Source organism: Eucyclogobius newberryi, unplaced genomic scaffold, assembly GCF_026437365.1.
Source record: "Eucyclogobius newberryi isolate DKJ021-1_F unplaced genomic scaffold, fEucNew1.0.hap1 SCAF_20, whole genome shotgun sequence".
NCBI classification, from domain to species: Eukaryota; Metazoa; Chordata; class Actinopteri; order Gobiiformes; family Gobiidae; genus Eucyclogobius; species Eucyclogobius newberryi.
The window spans coordinates 18,015,378-18,037,804 of record NW_027315835.1 but is presented as its reverse complement, the minus strand read 5'-3'; the positions used below and the strand labels follow the sequence as shown (position 1 = coordinate 18,037,804).

Below are 22,427 nucleotides of genomic sequence, written 5' to 3'. Positions count from 1 at the left end.
CGTTTTATGCACATGGTTTCAATCATTTAATTTCACATTTCACACACGCGTTTTAGGCCTTCAACGAGGCTATAGTTTATTACAGTGTTAATATAGTTTATCATCCCAAATCATCCGATTTTATTTATACTCACATTTTGGATTAAGATTAATTGAATTGGCCAAAAATGGGCTGAAGTCAAGACTCAAATAACCAAAATGACACCGGCATGAGGGCCCCGGGGCCAGTGTGAACAGTCCTCATGAATGATACTTTTTACACCTGGTTTGTAGCATAACATGACTTTTTCATCTCATCAAGCGAATGCAAAACATAATGCCTTTTTAGGATGAGACTGCATGTTCATTAGATCTTAGGGATATTAAGGTTAAATGTGGTCTGCCCTTCATACTGTTTTAAAAGGCTACATTCCACCAGGTCACAAATATAGTAGGCTGTTATTTGTTTTGTTTTTAACACTATTAATGATTCGATCATTCCGACAGATACATGAACACATGTTTCGGACAGCAATTCTGTCATATGTGCAATTGCTGTTGGAATTCATGTGCAATTCATGTGCAATTACTGTGAAATTCATGTGCAATCTATGTGCTGTCGTGACACATATTCATGTGCAATTACTGTTGTGATCACATGCAATGGTATTTATGTATTTATGTATTTATTTATTTGTCTATGGGAGTTTTTATTTATTTATAGGAGATCTTCTACTGAAAGTGTTTTTCAGAATTCTGTGATCTGTTCTTCTGTATCTACCTCTGTATCTTCCTGCGTTGCACCAATGAAATTTCCCCATGTGGGACAATAAAGGAATATCTTATCTTATCTTATCTTAGATTGTTATTTCTCACACGTCTGAGCTTGTCAATGAATCATTCGATCTTATTGCCACTAGATGGCAGCACAGCGCCACAAATGAATTGTTAAGACATTTTAGCAAAAACTCAAAATTAAAATTAAAAAAACATACGTGGATGTTGGTTTAAGGGTTGATTCAATGTAAAACACTGTATTATTCATAAATCAATTGGTTTATTTGTTTATCGTTTGAGAAGGTGATTCCCGGATATCCGTGTTTGACGGCGCAATGAACATGGGAAATTGAGTTTTTGACACCCAATTCTTGAACCGCGTTTACGCAATCAGACGTACGCACGTAGGGCAAACCCGCGTGTTTACGCACATGGCGTACGGCCGCTGTCTGTTTGCTCCTTGGAGATTCTCCTTCCTTCCTGGGCCGTTTGAGGTAAACGTACACGGTAACAGCGTTCTCGGTACACCCGGTTATACCCGGTTATACCTGAAAAGGAGCTGTGAGTGTTCGGTTTGTGTGCGTCCTGTCAGACATGGAGCCACCGCGGGAGACGTGAGGCTCGAAATGCTACGGAGCCTCAAACACACGACCCGGGAAGAAACAACTTACCTCATCGATGGCTGTAAAAAGTTAACACTCATCGGCTGGAAACCAGGGATAAAACGCGTTTACTGAACCGCAGGTGAGTCTTGTTCCGCCGTGTGGCTCAAACATCGCGCTCCTTGTCACTAGTTTGCGATAGGCGATTGTCTTTGTTGGTAAGATGCTGTGTTCCTTCTCTTCGTTTTCTCAATGAAAGTTGGCTGCACAGATCAGACTGCTTGCCAGACTTCGGGGCACACAGGCTTACACTTTTCCATAAATAGAGCCGTTATGTGACTGTACGTCTGTCTTTAACCTGGTTATTCAATTTGGATAACTGCGGCACAGTGGGACATACTGGGACATTAAGAGGCACAAGGGTCAGGCACACTTTGGAGGCAAATATTTGATGAACAGGGTGAATTGAAACTTGTCCGTTCTTAAAGGACTAAAGCCAGCTCCACAGCCCAATCATGCCATGCTTTAAGTGTGTCCAAAAGCCTTGTGATGACATTATCTGTTGTCTTACTAATGACAGCATACAATGTACCGTGAAATCAACTCCATCCTTTCCTCTTCTGCCCCCACGGAGTCTCTGGAGAATGACTGTGTAACCCAAGCTCCCTCTCCCAGGCACTGACTGTTCCAGCAGCTGCCTTCAGCACTGGTCCTGGGACGGCTCTGAGACAGGTGGTCCTGGGACGGCTTTGGGACAGGTGGTCCTGGGACGGCTCTGGGACAGGTGGTCCTGGGACGGCTTTGGGACAGGTGGTCCTGGGACGGGTCTGGGACAGGTGGTAATAGGACAGGTGGTCATGGGACGGGACAGGTGTGCCCTCCTGACAATGGACTGGCGTGCAATGGTTTCTCCTAACTATTGTGCACTTACAGAATCACGTCTAAACTACAGTCCACGTTTTAAAGTAATGAGTTTGTTTAGTTCACATACAGTTAAGTGTCAAGCCTCATGTTTTATTTCTACAACTTCCACACCGGATTCTGTATTTTCCTGGTGCTTTTCTCACCCAAATCCATCTTTTTATTCTGTCGTGGAACTGACACAGGGAGAAAACTCTTGATGTCTCATGACTGGTCAAATATTACATTGTTCAATATTGTGCAAAATGACGTGTTGTGTTTTGTGTGGTCGTCATAAATATATTTGATGACAGGGCATCAACTGGAATGAATCTGATTATTCTGGTTTATTTCTGGTCATGTAAATGTACCCAATGTTTTCCATACATCAGTCAGCGCGTCAGTTTCATGACGCATGTGAATGAGTAGTAAAAAAAGGTTGCAGCGTGATTCATGACTGTGCTGTTTGAATGTTTCCTGAAGACAAAACTGCTTGTGTGTGTCATTTAATTTGTCAAAAGTACACACAGGCTTTAGTCCCCGTCGTGGGGTGGAGGTCATTAAGTGAGCTATTAAGTTATTGTCCCAAGCTGTTTTAATAGTTACTTTAAATGATTCCAAAGAGCTGTTTGCCATAGTTTGGTTTCACATTTCACTAGAATCTCACAAGTCATGTTTCTAGGCAAACTGGTTTTGACTCACATGTAAGGAATCAGTCTCTCTCACATACACACCCTTCTTAGGACAGAGGAGCCGTCGAGGCAGATTGGTGAGTTTTTACTTGCCCATGTGTTTTTAACTGGCCGCTGCTTTATGTGATAACGGATGCACTCATAAGTTGCCTGTGACTCAGCCCGGGTCTTTCAAGCAAACTTGGGATGGGAAACATTCTAAGCACAGATACAGGGCGTGTGTTCGAGCAGCAGAGGGATATCAAGTGGAAGACGAGGGAGAGGGGAAGTTTGAAGGCTTATCTCAGTAATGCGCATGGACAGTTGAGCAGTGATGAGTGTTGCAGCCGCCAGTGTCATAAAATTAACCCTTTACTACCACATATGCAGTTACTATTCATCAATTTACCCATGTCTCATTAAAGAAGGCATGTCATACATTTTGGGGTATATAATATTTCACTCTAGCATACTGTATGTTGATCACTGTTTTTCATTATGCCATTGTAAATAACAAGTTTGATCTAACACTGCTTAATAATAGAACTATAGACTATACATATGTTGACTTCCTGTTCAAAACAGCAGAACTTTCTTGTTCATTGTGGCATTATGCTGTAATACACACACACAGTGGAATATTTATGTATTCAGGCAACATATTTTCATTTTCAAAAAGATAATGTGACCTTTTCAACCCTCCGTACGTCACCCAGACTGCATTATCTGCTGATGATGATGGAGATGGGTGAAAACAGACCTTTTCTGAGCACTAAAGCCTTGACTGCAGGCCAATGGAGGATTACTCATATATAACTTTGATAAAGCTAATGAGGGAACACTGGTATAACATATTGTACATCATAAATCCCCTTTAAGGCCCAGTCTACTCAGTCTTTTGATTGTAAACGCATTGACCAGTGTGTTTGTGACATTAGTATGCACTGCCTCGGCCTGTGTTCTTCACAATAATGAGCGAGACCTTTAGCTCTGCTTCTATTGAGCTTTATTTAAATCTCTTGAACGCAGCCTTTCCTCCGAGGCCAGTGCGCATGCGCGCTGCTGACACTCCAGTAATCCGCTGCGAGGAGGAGATCGCATCCTCGACCACTGCGTCCCAGCTCCCGGCGAGGACACGTACGACCCCATTCATCACACATTCACACGGAGGAATGTTAAACAGGGCCACAATAGGACGTTTGAAAGACGGGGAACTTTTAATGTCCGCGTGAATCCATCATCGCGGCGACAGCGGGACCGGAGTGCGGCTGTCTTAACGCAAGACAACGCGCCTTTTGCCAGGGGGATGAGGCGGACCACGGCGGCGAAGCACCCGGTTACATTCTGTGCGATTTAACGCTCAAATGTGAGCTTCAACGCGCGTCCGCCGCGGCTGTTTCACGCATTCGGCATCGGCGCTTCTCCCGGTCACCGTTTTGGCTCCGTGGCCTCTAAACGCACCGCGGAGACGGACCGGAGACCGCCGTCGGGACGCGCGGGGATACGTTTAATTCACCGCCCGCATGCGTTGACACGGGTCATTGGATGCTATTGCGGACGAGATGACACGCAGCGGTGCTCTCCTCGTGTTCTAGAATCCCATCGGAGTCAAGTTGGTGTCCTTCAGCTGCTGTGACTGCGCAGACGTGCTGTGACAAGCCGGCGGGACCAGCACTAATCCAAAAGTGCAAGTTGATGGAACAAAACTGGCCCGAAGCTCCCAGACATTGTGATCTGGCCTCGAGCTCATGCCCTTGCACTGTCACAGTTTGTAAAAAGGTAACAGTCCTTTCCTCTTGCGGAGAGTTCTGACTTGCCCTGCTTTTTTGGCTTGGTGTGGGGCTAATTCTTCTGACTTGAACTCATTCTTTTCCCCTGTAAAATGATCCAAACATGACGCCGGACCCTGTGGGAGAAAGTGCAGCTGGGGTGTTTTAGTCCATAACCTCCTCGGCAGCTGTCGGACTGAAAGATGAGACTTTCAATATTTGCATAGTTGTAGTTTTGCCAACACCCTTCCCAAGAAATCCACTGGAGGATATACTACAACTCCTGTGATCTCATGCGCCGCAACGTCCAGATCCACCCCAAATCTTTCAGCCATCGACACGGAACAGCGATGACTTTCTGTTGACTCTCTGGTGGATTGTTGTTGTTGTTTTTGTGGTTGTTTTTTTTGTTGTGGCAGAGATACAGCTTTTCACCGCACCTCTTCTCTGGATTCTGCTGAAGGCCCAGAAAGGGGAGAGGAGTCCGACATGAGGCTGCACAGACCTGGGAGATTCGTCAGAAGGAACGCAGGAGGAATTATGAGCGGTGCTACAAAAGACTGTACGAGAAGGGAGAAACACAAGTGTGAGAAGTTGCCATATTTGCCCTTCTAAAACCCAGCTGTTGGGGTTGGACTCGAGAAGAGCTCGACGGTGTCTTTCCGACAACCTTCAGCCATGCACACATACACTCGCACGTTACATTTCGATTGACTTTTCTGATCTGATCCAATTCGAACACCAGTTAGAGCAATATGACCACTTCGGCGGTCAACTGAAACTAATTTGACGCCGTTTTTGTCGCGCGCCAAGGGAAAAACGACGTACATTTTCCCATTTTAAGCGCATGCGGAGACTCCTATCGCCGTGGTGATGGGGAGCTCCGCCTCATCTCTCACAGGAGAAACCGAGTCGGACCATGGCTTCAGCACCACGCAGTACCCGTCGTCGCCTCCTATGGGGTGGCTCCGGAACAGCCACAGCAGTCCGGTCTGGGGCACCACCTTCATCACCCGGCAGCAGCAGCCCCAACTGCCCCACCGCGAGCGCAGGTAAGGGTCGCCGGGGGGCCCAAACTAGGTCGTCTTTCACCTCGCAACCTTGAGCGCCGTAGTGGGAAGAGGAGGCGTTGTGTTGCAGTTTATAGTGGCGTTTAGGTTGCACCGTACATGGCAGGAGGTCTCGAGAGCAGTTAAAAGTGCTTTTGTATGTGACGACGCGACATCCCACAGATATTTAGAGAAATGACTCAAAGAAGCTATCAAAACACACTCCAATTTTGACATACAAAAATCCCTGGCTACTTTTATAGCTTTGTACAATATCACGTTTTAATGTCACGAAAAGCATCACGATTTAACGATTTTTCATACTTATCATTTTTGTTTATATTCATCAAGTTTGTAACCGGCTTTACAAAATGTAACTTTCTGAAAGACAAAATAAAGTTAAATATGACAAAAAACAGATAAAAAAGTTATTTACATTTAGGATCTATAGATTGATCTAAGAATATGTAATTTTGTTCTTAAAATTGTCATGATTATGTTTAGGTTTTTACTATTATATTGTGACCTGAATTATCACGACTATCAATTAGCCTGATAATCCTGACATCCCTTGTACATAGTGAGCCAGTTTTATGTCACACTAAATAGTATGTACAAAATGACCCACCAATATTTATCTGTACAGAATATATCAATACATAGTGATCTAGCTTTGGAGTGCTAATTTGCTAACACTATGACATTACTTTGTACTTTGGTGTTCCGTTGTTACCAACGGCTGCAAGATAGGTCATTAAACTTAACATAATATACTCTGCAAACAACAAAATGTCCCATCGATGTGAAAGAAAACTGCTGCTGTAACATAGCCCTCTAAAAACCTGTTCTGTAATAGCAGTTTTTACTAAAATTGGCTCTCAAATGATAATTTTCCAGGTTGAGTTTACATCTCATTGCAATGCTCGACATGTTTCAACTAACAAGCTACAAATCTACAGACTCCCAATACCAATGAGATGCAGATGATACTCACATGGACAGTAACTTGAATTCTCTTTTAGTGCTGTAGGAAAATACCTGTCGTGTATGTGTGTGTTTCAAAGTCTTACCAACACATTCCCCTTGTTTCGTTCAAACTCTTGAATTCTGTTTCAACAAGTCTGTCAGCTTTGTCCCCAATCCACTGAATCTCCCAGCGCTTATCTTATCAAGGCCTGTATTTTGATGTTTTGCTGTGATGCACCCGAAATTAAGCCGGATTTGTCGCTCCAAATCCCACCCTTTGATTTTCCCCGTGCAACTGTACATCTGTGCTTCGAACGTTTCGGCAGATTGTCCTGAGAGCGCGAGTGAACTGACCATTCTAAACCCGCCGCAATAACTGCTGACCTGTAATTTAAAAAAGCTTTGTTTTTATGGTGAAAAATGGCTTGTTTGGGTGAAAAGCACTACAGATCATAACAAGCACTTCTTCGTACCTGCTGGATCTATATTTTACTTTTCCAAAGCGCCAAGGCTTTTATTGAGCCAGCAGCTGCTGTAATTCCTCCAGGTTTGTGTCAAGCAGAGCCTACTATTAGTGCCAATCAAATAAACAGTGTTTCTTAGTATCGACGGGAAGAAAAATATCAATTCAGTTAGTGCTTGGGACGAAAGCGTGTGCTGCAGTCCATTGTTCCAGTCACTGCTTTCTGAATTACTGTCAACATATTGGAAGCTCCATCAGCAGCATTTAAAAGTATGTATCCACCATTACTCAGTGACCGCTCCTCTCCAGCCGCTCTGTCTTCCTCACAGGGAGATGTTTCCCGTTCATCCCTCTACTTTTAGGGTCATGTCTCTTGCAACCAGAGCAGGCAGTCGATGGACCGCCCGTAGTGTATTGAAGTTGGTGCTGAGTCACTCAGGGCAGCGCGGTCCGGTTGTTAGTTATTGATTTTCAGAGAGCCTGATCACATTTCCCCACAATAGATGTCATCATTTATTCAGCAGCAGTCGCCCCTGGGCCTTTCATCTTTCTTGATTCCTGCGTTCCACTGTCAGCTGATCATTGCAGTTGCTCTATGTTTAACCGGTACGAGTGTCATGGCTGTTAACTCGTGCTATTTGTCAACTATAGATTCAGACCCAGTCGTTAAATCAATCGGGGCCCGAGCAACGTAAAGCATTACAGTACAAGCGCCAAAGTGATGGCAATGTCCTATAGCCAATGTTATTACTATTGTTATTACTTTATTATTTTTTACATATCAAGAAATCGTGTGTAAAAGTGTGCTTCCCTAGTTGAACTGCACTCCCTGCACACTCCCATCCTTGGCCCTTCAACAAGGTGAGGAAATGAGGCTGCAGATTACAGAAATGGGAGAAGCTTGCTGCTACAGTGTTGTTCATGATACCAGAAATCTGCTCTGCTTTTTGAAGTGCATTTGTGACAATACATGGAGCTCAATAATGATTAACAGAGCCCAATAATCAACCAATGAAATGTTATCAAATGAGTCACTCCTAATCAGTTATAAATGTAGGTGTTGTTAATAGTTTCAACCATGTTATTATGGTTTTCACTCTTCATTAACTCGCTCAAAGCTGTGTTTGGAGTGATTCATGAATGTTTGTGTTCAAGAAAAGTTGATTTAGTGCAAAATGCTGTAAAACTCCTAAATGAACTCCATCCTGTATCCCGTAATGTGGGATCATTGTCCTCATTAAGTTTGTCCTGGCGCTAATGGCACGAAGCGATGCTAACATAAAGCTGATGTGCTGCTGTTATTGCTTCACCTGCTTTAAACTGGTCTCTCTCTCATAAAAATATTGAACTCAAATAAAAACCCTCACTGTCAATATAAGCTGCAGACACACACAATCAAACGTCTTTAACCAGAGGTTTACAGGTCAAGTTAGTTCAGTAAACTAGCCCCCATTTAATTCAAATAATGAATGACTTATATTAGGCCAATGGAAATGACAAACTAAAAATGGGGCAAACTATTGTTGAGTCAAATACTAATTTAGATGCGTAGATTAGCAGAAAGGCTGTGGAAATATTTTTTTATGCATTCAGGTTGTTTGAAAAACCAAACAAAAAACACTTTTTAAAGGGAATAAGCGTTTGAGTAATCATGATTAGAATTATGTCAAAAATAATCATGAGCATTATATTTTCTATATTCGAGCAGCCCTACACATAGGGTTCAGCAGATATTTTGGCACACATTAAAAAAAGTGTATTGTCAATAATTAAAGCAAATACCAATGGTATAAAATTATGTTGTTGATTTTTATGGTCCATTCATGTTTTTTACTAGACTTTAACCTCAACCATTTACAGTCACATTTTAGCACATTCCTAGTGCTGTTAAAATAACAGCTATAAACTGAATAATGTTAAGAAATGCAAAAAAAAGATACATTTTGTTTTTCTTGTCCATCTGAATGACTTATATGGGCAAGGAAATCAGTGCCATTGTGATGTATTTACATTCTGTAACAGAAGTACAGAATGTAAAATAATTTTGATAATGTCACATGACATTACAACATAAGGTGTACTTTAAGCCCAGCGAGGCAGCAAGGCTTTTGTGTGCGTCCGCACGGGGGGAGTGCGCATGCGCTCTTCCGCTTGAGTTCTCAAATCTGCGAAAAATCCTCCATTATTCCTTTAAGCTCAATGTATTTTAAACATAACCTCTAAGTTGCGAACTATGACTTCTATTTGACCCCAATTCCACCCGGGCGTCGCACAATCTACCTGTTTTTATTTAGAAGCTCCTCTGTTTAGTCCATACACTATTTATTGCTGTAGCAACAAGCTCCTTCCCCATAACTGACCCCGCCCACATCAGCTGAGTCTCTAAACACTCATGCTGCTCACATACATAAGCATTAGACAGCATTTTACCTGCTCCAGTGATCCGTCCGGTACATTAGGACCGGGAGCCTCTTATCTGCCACCGCTCCCCTTCTGCACACAAACACAAACACACTGAGTAGAACATGGTTTGGCAGTGATGGATGTGCAAATCTTCAAACGACACAGACGGCCCTATAACCGTGTCATAGAATCACAAAGGCAATGCCTTATTGTTTTGGCTGCAGAACTTTACGTCCTTGGATGTTTTTTTTTGTCATGTTTTTTACCAATTTAGACTTTTACTTAAGATGTTGCTTGAAGCCAATGTAATATTGTTTTTCATGGATTGATATAAGGCGTTTTTGAGTGAACAAAATTTCAGATAATAATGGTTTATGTTTTTTTCCTCTTGTTGAACGATCCTGAGGGTTTTAGATTTTGTTGCTTGACGCTTTGACTGAGATAAAGATTGGCTGTAGTTGTCTCAATTTAAAAGACCCAAGCATATAATTTACAATTAGGAACAAATGACACAGACTTTTGAACAGTTGAACTGGACTAACAGTTTTCTGACAACTGACTTTTTTATTTTTTATACACATATAATTCTTTGACCCGAAGGCTTCATTAGAAGCTGGAAAAGTGAGTGTGAAATGGGGGATTAGAGAGAAGGGAGGACATGGTGTGAGTTGGGATTTGAACCCGCGACATTGTGGCCGGCTGCACTTGGAGCCTGCATACGTGTGCTGTGATTTAACCACTGGACCACCGGGCAGCACTAAGTGATATTTCTAATTTGATATAAATAGTAGTGTTTGGGCCTTTACTAAAAGCTTTGGTCGCGTACAGCTCTATTGGAGCTCACAGTATTGGCTACACAGCAGAGCTTAAAGTGAGCGTGTACTCCTCTGGGGGAGCCCACGGTTTCCACTGTTTCCTCCTGTTCCACTGTGATGGATGATGGCGCTTCCACTGGCCAGTCTCCCTTTAATTGGATTAAAACTGGTCCACTTGGAATGGAGTGGCCTGATGACTGGCTCCGTGTTAATGTCTGAATGATTTCATCATGTTCGCGGCCCTCTGGAGAAGATGGGACCGCGTCAGGACAGACTAAACACCAGAATAGATCAGACATACTGCTGGGTGTCACAACGTGGACATCCTTGGACGCCATTGCATTGATATTGCAAAAAACACAGGCTGTTGGCTCCGCACTGACATGATACCACGTTCTCCCACTCCTGTTTCCATGGAAATCTGTAGCATATGTTCCCAAACTAATTCAATCGGGCTTGGATAAGACCAGACATGGTAACCTGGCTGTCGCACAGAGAAATAAAGAGCGTACAAATTATGTCTCCGACAAAACACCTTTTAATCCATAATTAGGTTTGAATCCACATATGCCTCATATGTGCTGTAAAACTGTTCCAAAAACAGGGTTAAAGCATTTAAAGATGTGAGAAAATTCTGTGTCATGTTTACACTATATTACACTCATTTTGACTGTATTGTGAAAACCAGTTCAAACCAAAAAAGCAAAAGTTTGAAGCATTAAACATCACAATAATGTTGATGTAACAGCCCTACAATCAGTTTATGATTGAGAGACTAATCTCTGAACTAGGGCACGGCATTTGGCTTAACATTTTTATCATGATAAAAAAGAACAAATTTGCACTCACTATTTACTTTACGATGTAATTGGCAAAATAAGACAAAAGACTTTACGGTGACATATTTGTGTTGACTTGTTGAAGGATCTGTAGTTAAGTAGTATCTAAGTTGTACTTCCACTGCTCACAGCCTTTTCCAGTCACACATACAGTCATGTTTCAGAGCCTCCACACTAGAGCTGCTCGATTATAATAAAAATATAATAACCATGATTATTTTTGTCATAATTGAAATCACAATTATTCCCAAAATTATTTTCTTTTTTTTCAAACAGTCCAAATAAATGTTCTTCTGTCCCGTTAGGCCTGATAGATGAGGTTAGTTAAAGAGTCGTTTTCGTTAGCAGAAAGGCAGTGAAAATACTTTATAATGATCTATATATTATTTTACACATCTAAATGAATATTTATCTCATTATTAGTTTGACACATTTTTAGTTTGCCATTTATTGGCCTGTTTGATTATTTGAATATAATGTGAGCATATTTCCTTAAAGCGTGTGTGTATGTGTCTGTGGCCAATAGTGACATTGTTTTTATTTGTGCTTAGTCTTTTTTTATGTGACAGTGACTGTTTTAAAGCAGGTGTCAACAGCAGCTCCAGTCCAGCTTAGCTCTGTGTTAGCTCTGTGTTAGCTCTGTGTTAGCTCTGTGTTAGCTCTATCAGGGCTTCATGCCAACATCTCCTGGACAAACTCCTGGAGGCCCACAGGCCTCTGTCCCTGTGGATACAGCGTGGTTAAGGAGAGTTTTTGTGTACTTTTGCACTAAAGCTGCTTTTACAATGAGTAACATGAAGCAATCGACGGACTCTGGCGAGATGCTAAAGGCCAATTAATACTTCATATGAAGCAAGAAGTTCGTTCTTGCACCTAGAGCTATAAGAACAAAATTAGATTTTTTGTTGCTCCAGCTCCTGTTCCGCAGTTCGCCTTGTTCTTTACACATCAGCTGAGTGGAACCTTGTTCTTGCAGGGCTGTCGGACATCTGTGGGCGTGGCTTATTGTAAATTGATTTCTATTTTGTGAAGATGTATGCAGAATTATATTGCAATATTCAAATTGAATATTGCCCCAAAATAAAATGAGAGTATGATTTGGCCCAGCGCTGTTCTGAACTGGCCTTTGATCTTGTAGGCCTATGTGTGTTTTTGCTTGTATGTTTTATTACTTTGTTGTTGTTTCTGCACTTGGAAGCACATGTACAATACAATATTAATATCAAAATAATCATTACTATTGTTGTTTTCTACCACCATATACATAAATGTCCATCTTCTTCTAGGTGTTTAACAGGAAGTAGAAGTGTAGCTGTAGTTTCCTGTTTGCAGAGCAGCGTCAGGCCTGAGCAACAGCCCTGTGCCCTCCAGCTCAGGGCCCCCTGCAGCACCAGCGTTAGATTAGTAAAACCCCAGCACAGTCGTCTCCGTGGAGCATCCTGCAGGTCCCACTCTGCCTCTTTAGCCCGACCGATCCTCCCGCCTACACTGACAGTTTCCTCTGTTTAAAGATTCAAATGTCTGAAGCTGTCTCCTCCACTGACTTATTCAACTGTCAAAAATGGCCTCGGCTTGTGCATTTTTTACCAAGGGCACTGCAGAGGTCAGACGCTAGTGTTCATTTTTGTTGTGTTGCTAAATATTCTGGGTCTTCTCGAGACTTTGGTGCTGAGCTTGTGATTGTGAATGTCAGGGTTACATAAAAATGTAGCTGCAGCTGTACAGAAGTGTTGTGAACCATAGACAAACTGAGAGGCTCTTGTACATTCGCACAACGTCGCCATTGTTTCTGAGGGACATCACCGAGAGTGCATCCTCAGAAGAGAAGAGCATTTAGTGGACTTTTTACAAACGATTCCCTGCAGCCTCACTGAGCTGTATCAGAGGAATGTTTAGGTTCAAAGGACTCTTTGCCTTTTGTGGTTTGAGTTGAAAAACATGATTTGTTTTGCCTCTGTCTTGGGGCTGTGCGAATGGTCTTACTGAAGTTGTTCATCTGAAGATTAGCTTTCTCGCAAATTAACACATCTGATGCTCTCATTAATGTCCAGGCTCCTCACCCTTTCTGCAGTGCTTCTGGGAACTACAAATCACCCGAAAGTTGAAAGGTTTCTTTGACTTTGCTAGCCGGCCCTAACTCGCACTGAGGTGATAAACACACGTTATTTGGCAGAAGCAGCGCGGCCACATTCCCGTGTCACGGCAATGCACTGTGGATGCTGGAGTGCGGTGAAGAGCTCGCAGAAGTGCTGACGTAATGCTGTCGCTGGAGTCAGGAGAGTGTGCTGAGATGTACTGGAATGTTTCAGCCTTCATTATCCATTTTCACAGCCGTCTGATCCATAGCCTCTGATAAGTCTCATCTTTAATAACAAGCTGTGCTCTATTGAACTGGAATGATTTCTCTCAGCCTGCAGCATTAGCCAGTGTTTGAGCAGAGGAACTTGGAAGTATAAAAAGCATGAGGAAGCGCTAAACTTTATTTGCTCTCAGCATTATCACAATTTCATAATCCGTCCCCCCCCAAATGCTTAAAACTTTCAATAACTATGAATATTTTACAAGCCCTGGTTTCTCCGTCTGCCCCTTCTGTCCTCCCACAATGAGGCGTGTGCACAGCATTCGTCAGAGGTGAGTCACTTTAGTATTTGGGTGGACATCTGAAATCTGTCCCAGTTCAGGCTACCTCCAGTTATCAGCCCCACACAGGCTCCTTGGGGCCAGACGCAGTGTTTATCACACATTCGTACAGCCCAGGGGCGCGGAGCCTCTTTATACCGTCATGGCAGATAAACTGGTTTCTGTGGGAATAGGATCTGCAGCGGTGGAACGGTAGAACGTAGTAGAGTAGGATGCATCAGCTAAAGGGCAGACTCAGGCCACACAGATGCTCACTGGAGGTGGGCTCAGTGGATGCTGTCAATATAGGCTCCTGTACAAGGTGGGATTTAAAGGGTGTACAGGAGAATGTTATCTGATACAACTAAGAGATCATGGAAGGACTGTTCTGCTTATATACTGCCTGGACAAGCTTGACAAAATGTATTTTTTATCTTTTTAATATATTCGACAATCCTGATTGTTCTCTCAACCGGTCTGGTCTGGAGTAATTAAAACGTGCACAAAGCCTCGCCGTCATCACTGCACTGCATCTATCTGTCTCGCCATAAGCTACTAACATGGTCCATTTCCGACGGTTTCAAGCAGAGGCAAAATGAATCTGATCCAAGTGCTTTGCAAAACTAAAAGCAAGTGCCGCAAAAACACCCCCCCAAGCGTAACAAATGTTTAAATAAAATCTAAATTGTACCTATCATAAAGCCAATCTCATGAAGTCATTAAAATAAAAAACTGAATGGTGCAGCGTGAATTGGGGATAAGACGGTGGAAGGACATACAGCAAATTGTCATCGCTAGTTTATAAACCGGAAAACTGCTTATGCTAATGTGTCTTAGCTTTGTTTTGCTGAGTCTGTTAGCATCACTAGACATACTGCAGTAACAGTTTACATAAGTGTAACTGGTGCGTTAACAATACTGTTTGTCGGTCTCGTTGGCGTGTTTGCTTCCATCAGTTTCCTCCTGCACCTATAAACCTTTCTTGAAGAGACATGTCAACATATCTGTTTGAGTCATGTGCATTATTCAGAATCCGAGCCCCCGCTAAGGCACATTCACCACTCCTGCTGGCTACTCTCAAAAACTTCACTCGCTCCAAGACACACACACATCCTGCTTCATTTAGGGAGCGTTTGTCTGGCTGGCAGTGTAAATTGAATGACAAGTTTGCTTTCTACACCCCTTTTTTGCTTCTCAAAGCCCAGGCATTTCAAGTTGCAAGATAAAGTGTCATGGAAACCCTTTGTGACACGGCTGGCGCTTTTTGAATGACGGGCCATCTGTTACATCAGCTCTCTGAGGTGCTGACGAACTTTTATGTCTCGACCCATACAAATGTGGACTCTTTATTCATCAGAAGCACAGTGTGACAGGCATATGCTTATGTTCCTCTAATTGAGCTTTGCACTGCAACTTTTTAGTGCTAATGCAGGCTTTCATAACCAATTTATCCCGACTAATACTAACACAATTGGAAGCTACTACAGAATGAAGGTCCTTCTAAAAGGTTTGCAATTTCCTATGCCTCACTGGGAGCAATAAAAATGCACTTAGCTTGTTTATTGTTGAGATGGTTTTCAAAAATTCCCCTGCCCTTGTTGGTGAAAGTGTGTAGCATGTTTTCACTCGGGGCTCTGGGATACGAGCCAACCTTAGAATGCCAGTGCTAATGACAGTCACACAAAGGCTAAATATCTCGCAGTGAAGTATCAAGAAGCTGGCCAGGCTCGGCTCTCTCCATCCTGCAGCACAGTTTGGCTTGTGGAGGGAGTCCAAACTGTAACCTGCGGTGAGCAAACACAATCAGCAGTACCAGTGTGGAGTGTTAGTTGACTTCTATTAAAGTTGTTTTCTTTTCTTTTTATTGCAGATTAATTTGTTTAATGCCCAGTTTTTCAGACTGACTTGAAAATGAATTGTTAGATTCAATGTTTATTTCATTTGTGTACTAATTATTAGATTGTCAAATTGGACCATGGTTTGGTGGTAATGTGTACTTCCTTTCATTTGTAGTAATTTTGTTAATATATCCCTCAAATTAATTGACAGACACTGGGCCTGCAACGATTAAATAATTGTAGTCATATTTTTTATAATCATAATTGTTATCTTGACTGTACAGACTCTTAAAACACATAAAAATACCTCAATAACAAAGAAGGTGACATTACTGTATCCAAAATGTTATAAAAATAATAAGGATTTTCTGATTGTCATATATGTTAACATTCTAAAAGTCACCATATTTTTACCTTTAGTTGATAATATATTTTAAAAACCTGAATGCACAAAATAGATAATTGTTTGACCAGTGGACTAATTGAAAAAGTAATATGTTAGTTGCAGCTAGGGATGTGCTTAAAATATTGATATTATAATATATTGTGATAGACTTTTTGGCAATACTCGTGATACTTTGGAACAACATACCGTAAATTAATTATAAATTGCTGAGTTACTCACACTTATTGACCTGCTGACTACCGATTAAGGCTGAATCTGAATTATATTCCAATATCCATGTATCGTGTCTAGTTGCAAGTATCAGGATACGTTTTGTAGCATGAGGTACTAGGCAATGCCCAGCCCTTGTTGCAGCCCCAAGTGACACTGTGTTCTGTTGTTTTATTGGAAGCAGAATAATCGCATTGTCTGTATTTTAATAGATGTTGTTGATCCTAATTTGACCCAGGCCTACTTTGGGTTTCACCTCTTTAACCTAAAATCTTTTATTAGCATAGTTTTAGTAGATCCTATTATGATGGCTGGTACAACACTATATCTGAAAATTATGAACATTTCCAATTTGACATCGCCCCTCTACCTTCTAATTCTCCCTTTCCCTTCTGCGATGGCCACACCGTTTTCAGAGTCTTGGAGCTTGGAATAGTCCGCTCAAGTGTCTTGATGATTGTCTTGCAGCCAGCCAAGCATCTCGCAATTGTCCAGGGCCCATTGAGCTCTTACCTAAATGAATTGAGAATACGAACAGGTACTTTATGTGCTGCGAACTGCACGATGAGATGGCGTTTCCTACAGCTAAAGTCTCCTCTCTCCCGCTGTCCCCGTCTATGTGTCTGTCTGCACTGTAAGCTGCTGGCTGTCTGCCCAGGTCTGCGACACAGTGGAGCTGGAGGAGCTGAAGAGGGCCAAGGACAAAGGCTTTATGTACGCTCTCGGACTGAAGCAGGCCGCCCTATACTCTTACATGGGAGCTGGAGTAGTCCGTCTCGTTTGTCGATTGTGTTGCAGTGTCCGGAAAAAAATAAATGCTGTGCCTGACTGGTTTTAAAGGTCCTAAGTATGCTGGATTAGTCAGTGAGATGGTGCAATTGCCATTCACCTTTTATGGTACAAAACTGCTGAGTAAAGCTAAACTGCTGAAACATTACGCAAGGTTTTATCTCCATAGGAACACAGTTGAAGGGTTTTAAGAACCTAAAGTATGCCAACGTACAGTTAAGGCTTACACTTCCCATTTTCTTTATTATTATAACCCTTTAGCATTGGTTTGTTAGTTAAAAAATGTTTGCCTCAAATCCTCCTGAAAAGCGAGCTAACAAACATTACTGCACTAACTTGTGCAGTGTTTTATTTTCAACCGGAAGCTCAGGTTAAAAACAAAATATGTTGGCAAACTATAACTTGCCCAGAAACACATACGAGAAACTCTGGAATAGTTTCTATTTGTCCAACATTAAAAGTGTTGCAAGACTTCAGCATTCGTTCTTTTTGTTTATTTTCAGCGTTACATTTTGGTTAAAAATATGCAGTTAACAGCTAAATAACTCTAGCCAAGCCAAACTAAGCAGACTGTGCACGGTGGTGTCTCCCATAACCAGGTAACAAACACCCAGATATGCACACGAACGCTTACATGGAACAGAACTACATTTCTAATCTCACCATTGGCAGACAGGTTTTGTGACCAGTAAACAGTCCAGCTTAGGTGGTTCAACCTTTGACCTCCTGCACTCTTTGCGACAAAGTTGACACTAGTTGCTATCCACACACAGCATTGTGTAATAGCCAAAATGATTATAGCACAAGCGCATATAGAGCTGGGTTGAAATAATCGATTTTCCGATTTTTAATCGATTCGCATATTAATGACCGATTATCGATTCGTACGTCCAAAGATCGTTTTTTTTTTTTTTTTTTTTTTTTTTTTTTTTAATAAAAAAAAAAAAAATCGACATTTCCCTCAGTGAACTTCAATCTACCTTCAAGAAAGATAATTCAGGACTCCTGAATTATCTTTCTTGAAGGTAGATTGACCCTTAACCTTTATCATCAGTCTTCCAGCCATCAATAACTACCAATACTTGTTTAATATTGATATAATACTAGTTTTAATATGTTGCTTCTCTACACAGTCATGAAGTGAAGGAAACGGTTCAAATACATTTTTCATTTTTAATAACATTAACCCCCGGATCGAATCGAAATCGGGTTGAATCGGATGGGATCTGAGAAATCGGAAAAAAACGATTTTGAAACGTAAAAATCGGAATCGAATCGATTCTTGAAATTTGAATTGAAACCCAGCTCTAAGCGCATATTAATATCTCTTTTTGAGAGACTAATCCATGACAATAAAAGGCGTTGACGTTCAGTACTGCATAATGAATTACTGCTCCTCGTGTTCCTACTATAACCAAAGCACTCAGTGTGACGGGGCATGTGCGCGGCTGACATGGGGACTTCGCTCGCTGTGGCAGATGAAAGAACCTTGACAGTTGTGTGAAAATGGCTGCGGGGAAGACAGTCATCAGACGTGAGGTGCTGCTGACACTTGTTGTGTTGTCAGTGTTGTTTGTGGGGCTCAGTTATCTGACGGTTTTGAGAGCGTGAATGGTGGAGATGTGGCTGACACGTGCACATGCAGCTGGTGTGTTGTGAGGGCACAGTGGGTGGACCAGGGACAACAACTAAAAGTACATTTGAGTGGCATCGCCAGCAGACCAGTCAGAAGAGGGTGAATGAGAAAGAATATAATATTACATAAATACAAATTCATATCGATACCATTCATGTGATGTAAACTACATTACTTAGGGGTGTGAAGCTTAAATGTTTTTTTGTTGTGTTATTTTTTTTTTCCTTTTTTTTGAAAAAAAAAGTGCAACTTTTGCTTGTTATAACTTAAAAATAATGGGGCATGAAGCTAACTGGAGACACTGCTATGTCTGAAGCTCTATAACTCTATTAAATCTTAGCTTCGTTTTTAAAGGACAAATATTGTGCATTACTTGTATTATCAGCCTTTTAAATGTACTCTTTTGCTCTTTAGTTTGGCATCTCAGAACAATATATAGATTTTTTTTATATTACAAGCAAAACATTTGGATTTCTGCTCTTTCCCTTGAGATTACCTGAGTTTTGGCATAATCTACTGGCTCCAGGGGGAATTACAGAGTTTACGATACGTTCATGATTTCAACGCATTTTTGACGCTCGGAGGGGATAGAACTTTCTAACCAAGATTCATCAAACTAGCACAAATTAATCTAAATGCTACTTCATGTTTTTGACGAGGGAGCAAGTCAATTTAGCATAATACGTGTCCGTTAACATAATCTGACCACAAAAAACTGACTTACTTTGAACTATGACCGCAAATAGCCAACTGTTTTTCAGTTGGTCACACTCACTTCCTTTTTTACAAAATAGATCCTATTATCAGGCTGTTTCCTAATAATCTGTGCATTATGTCACCATGGTAACTGTGGATCTGTCTTCCAGAGAACTACATGATGTCCCCTCCCAGCAAGATGCCACTGCAAAGTAAAATAGAAAATGCCACAAAGCCTTTAACTGTCAGTGGAAAACCGTCACTCTGTTATATATGATCCACAAACATAGTTACATTGTCTTCATCTCCATCTCACTATAACACACACACACATACACACATACACACATACACACACACACACACACACACACACACATACACACATACACACACACACACACACACACACATACACGTAACTCGCTAGTGAATTATTTCTTTGCTCATTATCTAACATTATAATACATTGCATAAAATACATTGTCATTTCTTTATGTTTTAGGCTTGGCACATGTCAGGTTTGTTTATGTTTTGGTGATCTTGCAGAAAGGTCATATTTTTGAAGTTGAATCATTGTCATTGGAAAAGTCCTGCTTTCATCTCTCTTGGGAGTCTGCTTTATGTTGTAGCACTGAGATTACAACCGGAAAATGGATGTGGCTCTAACAGCGTCTGACAAAACTGCAATACTTCTATACTTTTACTGGCACACACACCCACACAGCCTCCAAACGCATGCGGAAAGTTTCAGATAAATAAATCCACTACGTACACAGTTTCATTCATCATTGCGCCCAGAGGCAAGGGCTCGCACTCCAGGCACCCAGAGAGGTGCATTAGCATCTCTCCATGTCGTCATTCTCTCTGCACCTGAGGGAGAAGCGCTGAACACCAGAGTACAGTGTCTATAAAAGATTCCTCTGGGTCTGCAGAATTTGCCTGATTTGAATGGGTTTAATGGACTTGAACTAAGGGCACACTTGGCCAGGATGCAAAGTGCTACTACAGAGGAGCAATGCCCTTAAAGACATTTTATCTGCATTATTATTATGCAGATGTATATAACGTCTTTTTAAATAAATCAAATTAACTGCTCATATTACACAAAAGCGACTTCTGATCCTTCAACCGTGTTATAATGTTTTCTCATTATTAGCTTATTCAGTGTTGTATTTTGAGTAGTTCATCCTTTTTTGAGTCTGTATTGAATTGCTGTTTCTATTATTTACTATTTATAACACAGTCTCACACTCTCATAAAGCTGCTGTAACTACAAATACAGGTCATCAGTGCTGCTCCCACACGCACACACGCACACGCGCGCGCGCACACACACACACACACACACACACACACACACCACAAGTACACTGACAGCCAGCTCATTTTACACGTATTTCAACTTCAAATTTGCCTAAAACTAACAAAAGCAAGAGAATACACAGAGCTGAAACAGCTTAAAGCGTGTGAGCTCCGGAGGTTTAGGCCAATGTAATGATAAAATATAGCCGCAAGCGGCAATGATCGGCCCTCGCCACGCCGCCGCCACACCGCCGCCACGCCGCAAGAGGAGGGGGCGCTAACGCGCCCCAATTGTCCTTTTATTACGCCTACTGCTGAATCTGTGACGCTGTCACATCTTCTCCCCTTTGTTTTACCATCAAAAAGCTATTTTATTTTGAATTCTTGGCAAAATGTGCGGCTTTGCCGCACAGACACCGTGACTCTTTGAATGAAAATGTGGATAACTTTTGATGGTCCTGAAGATGAGTCTCACCAAATTTCAGGTTAATATGTCTAACGCCCTGGGAGGAGTTTGTGAAAGTCTAAAGTGTAAACATGTTCTGGCGATTTCCCCATTGGAATAACATGAAAGGTTTCGGTCATCGTTACGGCAACGCCATAACAATTATGACATGGGTCTCATTGACTTTTTTGATGGGGATGCCAAAATTGAGTTGTGTGTCAAATTTCATATAATTTCGCAAAACTAAACATTTAACCTCCATATAAAATCTGTAGGGGGCGCTGTGGCGCCAAATGAATTTATTTCACTTCAAGTAGGTTTAGGGCAAAGAGTTTAACAACTGATTCTAATTTGACGCAATTCGGACTTTATCTGCGCAAACGGCAGAAATTTTAAATATGGGAGATTTCTGAAATTCTAGCTACAGTTTGCGGCTTCGCCGCACAGAGACCGTGAGAGGTATCAATGTAATTTGGATAACTTTTGATGTCCCACTCCTCAGTAGCATTTTCACCAAATTTCAGCTTTTTAGGGCCAACGCCCTGGGAGGAGTTCGTAAAAGTACGACGTTTGGAAAAACTCCGAAGTCATGTTTAGCCATTTTTGAAGCAATATGGCCGACATTTGGTTGGGCAGACGGCGTTGCCGTAATAATATTTTTTACTTCTCTTGTCACCATCTACCTCGGCGCCAAATTTCATGATTCTACGATCAGATTTTTTTGGGTCATTTCCCATCTCTCAATGCATTTTTGGTACATTTGGGGGCGCTGACGCGCCAATTTTTTTTATTTTAGAAAAGGGAAATAGCCAGAATGTAGAGAGGCACGATTTTTAGAGGTGTGAACATTTTTGTGACTTTTCGTCAATGTTCACTGGGTGAAAAATAGGGGGGTTGGTCCCGAGAAGAAGAAAGAAGAAAGAATTAAAGCCGCAAGCGGCATCCAACGGCCCTCGCGGGCCGCCGGCCTTCCGACTCTGCGCTTTCGACTTGATAAAGATGGCGCCCTTATTGTGTGTTGAATTAAAAAAGAACTTGACAGACGGCGACACATTGGACATGGCCAATCCAGTGGAAATGAACACAAATGTCGGTCAAATGTGCGGGTCCGCCGCACAGAGACCGTGACACTTGGAATAAAAATATGGATAAGTTTTGATGCCCCGCTTGTGTAGATGATTTTACCCAAATATGAGTTTGATCGGACAATCGCCCTAGGAGGAGTTCGTTAAAGTGTGAAGCGTAAAAAT

The 22,427-nt window shown here is 41.8% G+C and overlaps 1 protein-coding gene across 3 annotated transcripts in view; it reads left to right on the top strand.

The window, feature by feature from the left end:
• Positions 1-1,228: 1,228 nt before the first annotated feature.
• capn15 (calpain 15) overlaps positions 1,229-22,427 on the top strand; it is a 57,448-nt gene continuing 36,249 nt past the window's right edge. For 2 of the 3 annotated variants that reach the window (XM_072455562.1, XM_072455561.1), the window contains exon 1: positions 5,497-5,750. In XM_072455562.1, the coding sequence (XP_072311663.1) occupies positions 5,572-5,750 (179 nt within the window). In that variant the 5' untranslated portion in view covers positions 5,497-5,571. Of the gene's footprint in view, positions 1,501-5,496; positions 5,751-22,427 lie in introns of those variants that run through there. The other variant, XM_072455564.1, reaches the window with a different exon arrangement.